This window comes from Protopterus annectens, chromosome 1.part2 (genome assembly GCF_019279795.1).
Source record: "Protopterus annectens isolate FY-2018-M chromosome 1.part2, PAN1.0, whole genome shotgun sequence".
NCBI lineage: Eukaryota > Metazoa > Chordata > Ceratodontiformes > Protopteridae > Protopterus > Protopterus annectens.
Window position 1 is genome coordinate 1,213,950,398 of NC_056727.1, and position 12,463 is coordinate 1,213,962,860.

Here is a 12,463-nt window from a genome sequence, read left to right on the forward strand (position 1 = left end):
CCAACTTGCTGCTTAACTGGTACTATGCAGGCTCTCTACTGAAATATTGGGAGTCACAACGTAGAGTCCCAAAATAGCAAAGAAAAAAAAATACAGAACTGTGAATATTGAACATCGCTCTTCTCTTTAAAACTTGCTTTTTTGCAAGGGGAAGCATAACACCCCAAAACTCACATATATCAACTCTGACACTGCCATACTTTGTTGAAAAGGAAATAGTCCAAGAAATGGCAATCTTGAACTCAATATATACATGTAAGTTCAGACTTTCAGTCATTCCATCTCCACATTCTGTGACTTGGCATTTCAAGTCTCAGCAGTTCAAACAGTTACTATCATGGCAACTTAATTTTGAAAAAACCTAACATCCTCAACTGCATCTACTTCCAATTGTCTCCCACATCTTGCCAACAGGCCATTTAGATTCACAGATCATACTTAACTTGCTCTAACACTACTTTCACTTCCTTAACAGTGAAACAAATCAACTTTTTGATATCTTTACCATATCCCTTCAACTAAGGTTGTACTTCTTACTCTGTCGTCATAACTATCTTTTCTTACAAACTATGATGAAATCTCAGTTTAAAGTCTCATCCTCGTCCTTCTGTTGCATCATAGTGTCAACACTGAACATTAATCCAAGCACCAGGCATAAGGATGCAACACACACACTCTTCTCATCCTCCTGCTACCTGTTGTGTCAGTAATTCCATACAAAGTAGAAAGATACACCAACAGACGCAAAGGCAGGAACATAACCATTTCATGTCTGGGTACTCTGGAAACAAAATGGGTTTGGGAAGGGTGGAACCATGACACCCTCTAAAACAAAAATAAAAATATTACAAGCCTAACAACTGCTCTTAAAACTGCAAAGTACCTCAGGTCAGAACTAGAAAAAAAAACATGAAGAAAAAAAAAGTATAACCATAAAAAATATTATGGCAAATACAAATAAATGCAGAGATGAAAACCACAAATGCATATGTGATAACAAATATTTATTTCAACAAAACTGAAGAAAAAAATACTCCTAACAGGCACAGTTTGGAATAATTATGATCCTTTCTGAAAGGACATTTCTTAAATCGGGTAACCGCTCCTATAGAAAACCAAACCCACCACAAACTACAGGACTAGTACCTTTTCTACAGTTCTCTGAACTTACATTGCAACTCTCTAACCCACCATACAGTGTTCATCTCCACATATTTTTAATATTGCAGACCTGATTGTCACTCTGATGATTTTTATCTATAACATGTCCCATTACAAAGCATCCAGACTTTGCTTTGCACTAATATTTTGATTCCGTGCTTATTCCATGGACGTTAATATTTTTTCTGGAACACATTTCTGTTGTAGTTAAAATACTGTAAGCAAGTTTATAGTATGCCTGTCCCAGCAAACAGGTCATTGTTGCCCTAGTGAGTTTACCCAGTTAAAGGTCAAACAAGTAATATGCAGTGTTATCACTCCATCTGTAGTTATGTGCAGTTGAGACCCCTACCAAATCACAGTGCCTTTGATTACCAAATAAAGTAAGACTAATTACCAAGTAAAGTACGAGTAGCATCAACTCCACTAGATCTCCCAACACAAATATCATGGAAAATTTATAATGCAAATCTGTGTTCTTTCACATAATATAAACACTCAGGTGACTAAGTACATGTATTCACTTTGCAACTATACAACTGTACAGATAAAAACCTGCTGTGATATTGGGGAGCACTATACCAACACGAAGGGCTATGCCACTATCCTGCAAAGCATCACTATTCATGTTTACTTTGGAAAGAGGGCAATCAGATTCCAAATCACATTAGTATTGTGTGCAAAACTGAGCTACCACTCTTTGGACAGATTAACAGTCAACGGTACAATCTCAACCAATGCAAATTCACAGTACCAATCATGGAACAATCACATATTCCCCGACACTTAAGAGGCTACACACTTCACTAATTTTTATCTTTAATTCCACTTTAAAAGATACATATTTTTCCACTGCATCTGCTTTGTACCCCAAAGGTTCTACAGTTAACTTATCCATTATAACTAAAGCAGTGTCATCTAAAATAAAGGCAGTTTATTCAGAAGACAAATTATTACAGCTTTATTAAAATGCTTTGCTGTCCCACTTAGTTAAATGACTCAATATGCAGTATAAATGCTGCCAAATGTGGAAAGCAATACCCATGGAACAGGGAACTGTGCTTTGCCTAGAACTTCTGAAAAGTTTCTATTCAAGGAAAAAAAGTAGAATTTTTCTGTGAAGATCCCTTTGTTACCTCCCTCTAGTCACTTGTGATCAGTCCCATCCATCTATCTGTGACTTTGCAGTGCAACATCATACAAATTGGCTCCAACAAATACAAGCTTCCCCGGGGCTCAAAATAATCACAAATCATGCTCGACACAGTTATGTATTTTAATTTATCAATTACATTTTTTTAATTAGCCTAAATACTCTAAAGTAACCTGTCTGGTCACAAGAAGTATAGTCAACCCTGACATCTTGTCTTCATAGGACCATAGGAGGTTACTAGGCTACTGGCCTTGAGGCCCTTAAAAGCCTAGCCAAGAGTTTAGCCCATGTTTAGACAAATCAGTACCCAATGCCCCTGTCCATCAGGGACACAGGTGAAATATCCCAGAGGTATATTTTCTGTTTCCCATCCAGTTATCCAAGTTGTGCTTAAAAAGGGGTAAAGAGGTACTCTGCTTGATGTGGAGAGGGCGTCTATTCCGTAGATGGGGGAGTCTCTGGGACACAAATCTGTCCCGCCAACAAGTCTTGTTGATGTCACAGACGAGGCTGAGGCTGAGCGTGTGGGTTACTTGAGTGGAGTTTGACTTGCGGATATGCAGCAGTCCCATCAAGGTGGGGTCCATGATTGCCTTGTGCCAGACAGAGGTCACCTCTAAGAAGTCTGCATGAAACTGAGTAGAGGGATAGGGCTTTTAGCCTGTGTATGGTAGATGTTTGAGGCACTGGATTCTCCTGGTGAGGAACCTCTGTGGTCTCTCCAGCTGCTGCATGTGCTTTTTGAGGTACATGCTGAAAGGGGTGTTATACTCAATAATGGGCCTTATAAGGGAAGAATACAGGGATGTTATGACCCCCCCCCTTGTCCCTGGAAGAGATACCCTTACTTATGAGGTGGGCCATGTACAAGGCTTTCCGTACAATGGAAGCAACATGGTGGTCAAAAGTCAGATTGCTATCAACCTGGGTGCCAAAATCACTCAAGACTGATTGCATGCTTAGGACATTGTTATTAATGTGATAATTTGTGGGGATGTCACTCACCCCAAAGGGGATAATGAGGCATTTTTTTGGTATTCAGCTTGAGGTCATGTTTCTAGCACCAGTCATTTATCTGAGTAAGACCTTCTTGGAGGATGTCCACATCACTAGGGGAACTGATGACACCACCCAGCTTGCAATCATCTGCAAACTTGGTCAGCCGTAGCACACTGGTTTTGACCTGCAGCTCAGAAAAGTATATCCCAAATAACAGAGGCCCCAGACTAAACCCTGGGGTACGCCACTTGTTACGAGTCTACTGCTTGAGGTGACTTCCCCTATTTTGACTACATGAGTTCTATCAGTGAGCCAGTTTGCTACCCATCTGGTAACATATGGATTGATGCCTAGTTGAGACAGTTTATCTATTATGCCCAAGTGGGGAATAGTGTCAAAGGCTTTGGCCAGGTCAAGGTAGGTGGTATGCACAGTCTTCCCCTCTATCAATGGCTTTGCTGACTGTCTCAAAAAAGTAGACCAAATTCAGCAGACATGACTTCCCCCTGACAAAGTCAAACTGTGTGGGATCAAGTGTTCAGAGGTTGCCAATTTCCTTGTTAATGAGGTCCATGATAATCCATGGCTAGCTGATGAGTCTATAATTTCCCAGATCGATGGATGCTCCACCTTTGTGTAAAGGGATGACAACGGCTGTCCTCCACTCAGCTGGGATGAAGCCAGTACTCGGGCTTTGGTTGAATAGGATGCCTAATTGTGCTGCAAGTTCCTGCCTGAGCTCACGTAGGATGCAGCCTGGCATGTTATTGGGTCCCATGGAGGATGTATTTTTTTGACTTTGAGAGAGCAGTGATAACCTGTTCCTTAGATATAAGGGGAAGGGGGCAGGTACTGGTGATGTCCTGATTTACTGATAGGGAGGACAGAGGGGTAAAGTTTTCGCTGAATCTGTCAGCCAGCAAGTTTGCTATATCCACAGCATTTGTATATGTGGTGTCCTTAACCACCAGTTCTGAACAGATCTGGGCGCTTCCTTTGAGGGTGCGGACATATGTGAAAGAAGGCCTTATGATTGTCTCTAGAAGAGGTGGCCAATCTGGACTCGAAGTATGCTTTGAATTGAGTTGTAATTTTACACATCCAAGTTGTTCTAACTGCTAAAAAAGAAACTGTCATTTGTAAGGGAAAATTATTCTGATTTCTTTTAATTTGTTGCCTTGAATATTAGTGCAATCTAAAACACATCCAACAGCAGACACAGCATTCTAAGGAAAGTTCTTTTAAAATAAATTTATCTTAAATACATAACAGATTGTGGCAAAACATAATTTATTACTGTAAAGGATAATGAGAAAAAAGGCAAACTAAAAATGTAGCTGCATCAGCCTGAAGTTAGAAAGGCCTTAATTGTTAATGAAGATTCACATTTTTCATTGTTGTAATTCATTATGTATTAACTTGACAAGTACATGTGACTGTAATTTTGCAAGGTAGCAGACATGCAATTCTGAGATTGCGCAAGCATAAAGAATGCTTCTTTTACTCACTGCTGCTTGAAAGCCCTTGAGATTCGGTGTCAGTACAGGATAACTAACATTCTGATACTTAATAATTCCCTTCATCACATCAATCTGGTCTGCCATCTGTGAACAAATCAAAAAGAAGTTAGGAGTTATCAGTAGGAAGGCATTACACATTAAGTACTTTTGTAAAGTCCTTCCTAGAACATTAGAATATCAAGGTGAGTAAACAGCAGGTATCGCACCTAAGCCTAGTATCTTTAGAAGTATACTGACTATACTGATAACTTCCAAGTGATGGCCAAATAAGAGAGGTTTTCTTCATGATACTAGCAGTGTATTAAAACAACATATAAAGGCAGTCCTCAATATTACAAAGTTCTTTCTTAGACTACATTGCTGGTGTGGGACACTGCAGCATGCTCATAAGCTACCCAAATCCTTAGCTCCTCTTCCACACACCCATAAAAACAATTTTCATAACTCTCCATTTCTGTTTGCATGCATGAAGTCTCCTATAGTCCTCATTTCAACAGTTTGACCTCAAATTACTGTACCACAGATTCACATTTTTAAGTAACTTCTGCTACAATACAATGCCCAACTCGAAACATGCGTTTCACATAAAATATTGTACTCATGCTTACAACAATGCTCCTTTCTTCTTCTACACACTACAGCTTCAGCTCACAACTTGTATTCATCCATTACACAACCTATCTGAATAATCCCCTCTACCTCATATAAAAACATTCCTTCCCCTTTTTAAATATAAATTGTTCTCTGCCCCTCTTCCCTCTATTACACAATCTCCAGCATATCTTACCTGGCTCCCAATAAAGGTTTGCATCACCTGTAGATTTCTTGAGCTGGTTTATTTAGCCCTACATTACAGGGGTCACCTTTATATGAAAGAGCTTCATGTCCACTATAATCACTTTAGGTATCAAGTGTTCCTCTTCCAAGAACTTGTTAGAGATTCCTCAAGTATTCCTGGAGTACTCTGACATACCTGTCTGCTTTCATTCACCAGACACTATGCCTTTGGTATTATCTCTATATCCTACCTATAAACCTCTATATTCTACACTCTATAAACTAACCTATCTTTTTTACTTAAATACTAATGCTTATGAGTCTTGAGTACTATTTTCCATATTTGACTATTTAATTAAATGTTGCAATTTTTTTATGTAAACTTTAACTGAATGTTGTAATATTGTATGTTGATGCCTTTTGTAGACTTATATTACTTTTAATTTTTTTGTACGTTTTTTTTCTGGAGCTTTTCTCCCCGGGCCTCGACTGAAAATGGACAAGTATCCAGTTGGACTAGCCCGGTCAACAAATGTAAAATAAAATAAAATAAAATCTCCTCACATCCTCCCATGGTTGACTTTCCCAAGCTAGCTAGTTCCAAAAGGTTACTTAAAACTTGAGAAAAAGAAGTTATGTACTCACCATAACGTTCCATGTGAGTTGTTCCATCTCGCCTTCATTCTCACAGATGGGTTCGGAGCCGACCCTCGGCTCCGACACGACCGACTAGCAAGTTCAAAGTTCTCCAGTACCTCAAGACCCAACCCCTTATCCCACAATGCACTGCTGGAATTATCTCAGATCTTGCTTGCTGCGTACCTTACAGAAGTACAATAATTATTCTGCTAGGAATGTAGACACATTGAAAAACCAGGATGAGGACAGCCTCCTGGTCAACTGCCAGCCAGGAGGGGGAAGGAGGGAGGGACGTGAGAATGAAGGCGAGATGGAACAACTCACATGGAACATTATGGTGAATACATAACTTCTTTATGTGAAGTTGTTCAATCTCGCCGTTCATTCTTCACTGATGGGTAGCATCCCTATCACCCTGATCTTGGGTGGCTCACGGAAGTACACTCTTTAGAACCGTAGAACTAAATGAAGCCCTGTCCCTGGAGGCCTTATGCACTTTGTAATGAGTTATAAAAGTGTGAGGTTTAGACCATGTGTCTGCTGCACAGATGTTGTCCAAAGGTAATTTGGCTTGAAAGGCTTAAGAGGTAGAAACTGCTCTGATTGAATGAGCCTTCACCTTACTAGACAAGGGCATGTTACGACAAGAATATGCGTAAGTGATACAATCCGACAGCCACTTAGACAGGGTTGTTTTGGCAACTGGTTTACTTTTCCTGGCCTCAGAAAAAGACACAAAAAGCTGATCTGATTTCCTAATGTCTTTTGTTCTGTCTAAATAAAATCTAAGCTGTCTATGAACATCGAGTTTGTGCAACATATATTCCAATTTGTTGGTGTGATTAGGGAAGAAAACGGACAACTCAGTGACTTGATTAATGTTAATCTCAGAACATACTTTAGGCAAAAAGGATGGATTTGTCCTGAGAGATAATCTATCAGCATGGAACACCATATAAGGGGGCTTGATGGATAGGGCTTGGAGCTCTGACACTCTGCGGGCTGAAGTGATGGCTACTAGGAATATAGTTTTCCACAATACAAATTTTAGTTCACAAGATGATGCAGGCTCAAAAGGAGGAAGAATGGTGTGAGATAACATAAAATTCAAATTCCCAGGACAGTAAGGTGTCTTCACTGGAGGCCTCATGTGTAAAGAACCTTTTAGAAAAGCCTTAGACAATTGGTGAGCCATAATATTCAAACCATCGATTCCGAGATGGAAATTAGATACAACAGCTAATTGTACTCGCACTGTAACAGCCGCTGATTCTTTGTTGAAGATTTCTGTCAAGAATTGTAAAATAGAAGACAATGGTGCTTGTTAAGGGTCAATGCTGTGGGAAGAAGCCCAAATGGAAAATCTCTTCCACTTACTACGATACAATTTTCTAGTGGAAAGTTTATGGGAAGCCAACAAAATTTGACTAGTGTCATGGGAAAGATTATAAAGCCTAGCTATGCGGAGAATTGGAGCAGCCAAGCGGTTAGCTTTAGTGTCTGCAAGGATGGATGAAGATCCCCTGATGGATGTGTCAACAAGTCCAGAACTAGGTCCAGAATCCACGGGTCTTCCAGAATGTGATGGTAAAGAAACGGAAACCAAATCTGCCGTGGCCAATGAGGGGCTATAAGTATGATAGTCTGTCCCAGTGACTTTGCTTTCTGTAAGAATTTGGGTACCAGGGGAATTGGTGGAAATGCGTAGAGGAAACCTGGGGGCCAATCGTGGACAAGAGCATCCCTCGGGGAGAAACCTGGTGTGGGAATCAAGGCAAAATACCTTCTGCATTTGTTGTTGATAAGACTGGCAAACAGGTCGCAGGAAGGCTGGCCCCATTTGCAGAAAATCCTGTCTGCAATTTCTTGTTTGAGGGACCATTCATGGGGCAATAAAATTGCCCTGCTCAGTCTGTCCACTAAGATGCTGAATTTGCCCGGGATGTGCGTTGCTAACAGAAAGCGCTGGGATGACACTGCCCACTGCCATACTCTGAGGGCTTCTCGGCAAAGGAGATAAGACTTGGTCCCGCCTTGCTTGTTCGGGTACCAGGCCACTGACATGTTGTCTGTCTGTATTGCAATTGTCCCTAGAGGGAGAGTCCTGAAAGTATTGCAACGCTAGAAGTACTGCTCTCATCTATAGGACATTGTTATGCAGATGTGATTCTTGATCTGCCCATGTGCCTTGGGCAGTCTTTCCCTGAAAATGCCCCACCCCCAATCAGGGAAGCGTCTGTGGTCACAGTGGCAACTGGAGGGGGGAGCATGATGGGACGTTCTATTGTGACATGACGAGACGTCAACCACCACTGAAGATCCTTCTTGCAGGAATTCGTTATCAGAATCATATGACACATTGGAGGTTCTTGGTAAGACCACTGCGTGAATAGAAGCCATTGAAGGATTCTCATATGCATCCCTGCTAAAGGGATTGCTAAAATTGCTGCTGCCATCAATCCTAGAACTTTCAATACCTCTGCAGCTGGTGCTCTGTTCTTTGATATCAGGGACATGATGTGTTGGCGAAGAATACAAATCCTTTCTAGTGGAAGATGAAGAGTGGTGGTTGACGTGTCTAATTATGTCCCTATAAAAACGATATGCGGCGATGACAACAAGGCAGACTTTTTGAAGTTGACTGTAATGCCTAGCCAATCGCAGAGTGTCAGAGTAGCCTCTCTCGCTTGAATAAATTGATGCCTGGTGGTGGAGGTAAGGAGCCAATCGTCCAAATATGGAAACACCTCGAATCCTAGATGCCTCAGGTGAGCCGTGACTACTGCCATGCACTTGGTGAACACTCTGGGGGCTGTAGTGAGACCAAAGGGCAGAGCTCGGAAATGATAATGATTGGCTCCCAGCCAGATGCCCAGGTGATCTCTGGATGGCCTGGCCATTTTATGTGGTAGTAAACCTCCTTGAGATCGATAGAGCACATCCAATTGTCCTTCCCTAGAAACAGGAGTATGGACTGCGGCGTGACCATTCGGAACTTCTCTTTTCTCACAAATTGGTTGAGTCTGCTGAGATCCAAAATGGGTCTCCAGTCCCCTGTTTTCTTTGGAACCAAAAAGAATCTTGAGGAAGTTCCGAATACTGTTTGGTCTGCCGGGACTGGCTGGGTGACTCTTTTTTCTAGCAATCGGCGTACCTCTATTGCTTCATGTCCCATGTGACTGGGTGGAACGTCCGGGATTTTTCTGACTGGAAGGGGCTGATCAGAGAATGGTATGAAATACCCTCTGGAAATGATGCTTTGTACCCAAATGTCGTTTGTTATATTTAGCCAGGCTTCTGGGTATGACAAGTGACCCCCGACTGCCTCCAGAGTAGGACAGCCAGGCCTCCCTTCAGGAGCGCTGGTAGGACTGACCAGAGAAGTGATCTCGGTCACCCTGGTGTTGCGAACCCCCTCTGCAGCGAGGGTGGCGTCTTCCATTGTAACCCCCTCCTCTGCCTCTGGAGGGGGGCTCTCCATGTGTGTCTTGAAAGGCTCCTTGGGCTTTCCGGAACCACATCTTTCCTCCCCTCTAACCTTTAGGAAAGGGTCGAGTGGGGGAGGAAAAACGGAATCAGACGGCAGAGTCTTTCCCTCTTGCTCACACCTGGTCCACACCTGGTCAAAGTCTCCTTCACCTTTGGCCCAAACAAAGATGAGCCGTCAAATGGGGTGTTCATAAAGGAGGACTTGAAAGGTTCCAAGAAGGAAGAAAGTCGCATCCAGGCATGCCTACAAAGAGCAATTCCTGTACCTGCAGCTCTACTCGAACCATCAGCTGCATAAGATACGAGCTGCATGGATGAGTTGACTATCGAACTGAGGGTAGAGAGCCGAGTGGCAATCTTGTCAGATACACTCGTAGCTACAGCACCCTGAAGAGTATCTCCCAACTTAAGGAGATCTCACTGCAGTCTGGTAAAATGTGTCAAGTAGTTCAGTGATCTGAGTGAGAAAGTCGCTGAACTGAACATGCGTTTCCCATATCTATCCATGATCCTAGATTCTCTGTTAGAAGGATGGATAGATGAGGAAGTCTCAGACATTTCCTTTTTGGTGGCTGCCGCCACCACCATGGCATCAACAGGAACTCCCTTGGTCAAAAAGGACTTATCCAAGGGGGCAAAAATAAACTTATTAGGCCTCCTAGGAACATGTTCCATAGATTCTAGTGACTCCCACGCCCTACAAGAGACCAGGTCCATAAGCTCATCGTAGGGTGGAGATACCCAAGAAGGTGGAAGGTTGAGATCCAAACGCCTTCAGGAGAACCGACTCGTCCTCAGTAGGGCTCGAACTGCCAATCACCCCTCTGCCTAAGAATTTCAAGAATCTCCGCAAAGGAGATGTCCTCAGAGGGGGATCTAGGGGACCCTTCTGATTCATCCAAGTCAGTGTCCGATGTGAGAGACTCCTGTGGGGAGTCCAAATGCCTCCTCTTGCATAATCTCTTCCTGGGGACATCTTCAGGGGGAACTTCTAGAGAGGTCTCAGAAGAGCAGGGAGCATCCTGTGGGGCTACCTGAGGCTCAGGGTCTCTATGCTTGGGATGACTGGAGGAAACAAACTGACATAGGCACTTTAGGGGAAGAAGAGATCAGACCTTGAGATGAGGAAGTCTTAGGAGACAACACTCGCCTCATGGCTTTGAATGCACCTTGGCTCCGATGAGAAGGATTCGACAGATCTGACGGAGCCGCGATCTCCTCCCGCACAGAAGCCGTGGGCTCTGAGCCCAAGGTAGGAGCCGAGTTCACCAGAGCCGAGGCCCCGAGAGAAAGAGTCTGCACCAACAAGTCGGTGCGACTATCCTCCCCGGACCCGACCGGAGAGTGTCGGCTCCTAGAGTCCCCGGTCGGCGCTGAGAACATCCGAGCAGATGGAGAAGACGACACTGGAGCAGGTGTCGGCACCAAGGGATCCACAATCATCAGGTCGGCCTCCTCCGGCTCTAAAGGTCCGGTATGGCTCGGAGGAGCAGACAATTCAAGAGTAGTGGTCTTTGGCTCTGACGGTTGGGTCTGAGCCAACAGCAATTTAGCTAGGCCTGGTGCCTTTAAGAGTTTCTGAACCAGCCGGTCCATATCCAGATCGGAAAGGCTGATAGAAGACCTGGAAGAGTGAACAGATGGAGCTGAATGGAGCAGTATCGATGGAGGTTTTTCGGCAACCGGTTCCAGAGCAGTGTCCCAGTTCCGAAAAGAACAGAAGGCAGTGGAGCTGAAATCACTACACTTTCTGACCTTCTTCTTTTTTTAGTCCTGGATTCAGAAGAAGATTTGGACGATTTGCTGGCCCCATCCTGGTCAGACAATGCCTCTGAAAAAGGGTGTTTGATAATATCCCTATCAATTAACTTCCTCTTCCTTTCTGCAAGCACTCTGGTGGAAAAGGAGTGACAGATACAGCATGACTCTTGCAGATGCACCTCACCCAAACAGTAAACACACTGCACATGGGCATCCATGACGGACATTTTCTGTCTGCAGTCTGGGCATTTTTTAAGCCCAGACTTTGGATGTTTTTCCTTCTCTTCAGACATTTCACAAAATCCAATAAAAATGGAACACACTGTTTAACTATGAGCTATTTAAAGAAGAAATCTAACTAACTAACACAATACACACACAGCCCAAAAAGGCAACTAATAACTATATCAAGATAAATAGGATTAACCAATCCCAAAAAGGGAACACTAACTAACAACTATAAGAAGAGGTCCTAAGGCCAAAGGGCTGAAGGCAAAGAAAGATTTTACTGAGGAAAGGAGTGGAACACAGAAAACAACTATTTACTGGCTAGTATTATCTAGTATTATATAGTAATCAAAATATATAAAAATTGAAATATAAAACTTGCTGAAAGTTGAAAACTCCCAATAATAGTCTCGAGCAATGCTGGAAACCAAGAGATCTGTGCCGCTGCAAACTAGATCTGAGGTAATTCCAGCAGTGCATTGTGAGATAAGGGGTTGGCTCTTGAGATACTGGAGAACTTTGAGCTTGCTAGTAGGCCGTATCGGAGCCGAGGATCGGCTCCAAGCCCATCAGTGAAGAATGAACGGCGAGATTGAACAACTTCACATCAGTCATTACCTTTATTTGCCATTTAAAGTTCACAACTAACAGTGTTTTAAGTGTTTTACTGTAATAATGTACAGTTTTATTATTTAAACTGTACCGTACATTAAACACTAAAAGTATTTACATCCTA

At 42.8% G+C, this 12,463-nt stretch overlaps 1 protein-coding gene across 1 annotated transcript in view; it reads right to left on the bottom strand.

The window, feature by feature from the left end:
- The window catches only part of HMGCL (3-hydroxy-3-methylglutaryl-CoA lyase), a 1,428,752-nt gene that overhangs the window by 917,225 nt on the left and 499,064 nt on the right, over nt 1-12,463 (bottom strand). Inside the window, exon 4 of the mRNA XM_044060073.1 lies at nt 4,822-4,917. Within this exon, the coding sequence (XP_043916008.1) occupies nt 4,822-4,917 (96 nt within the window). The remainder of the gene's footprint in view (nt 1-4,821; nt 4,918-12,463) is intronic.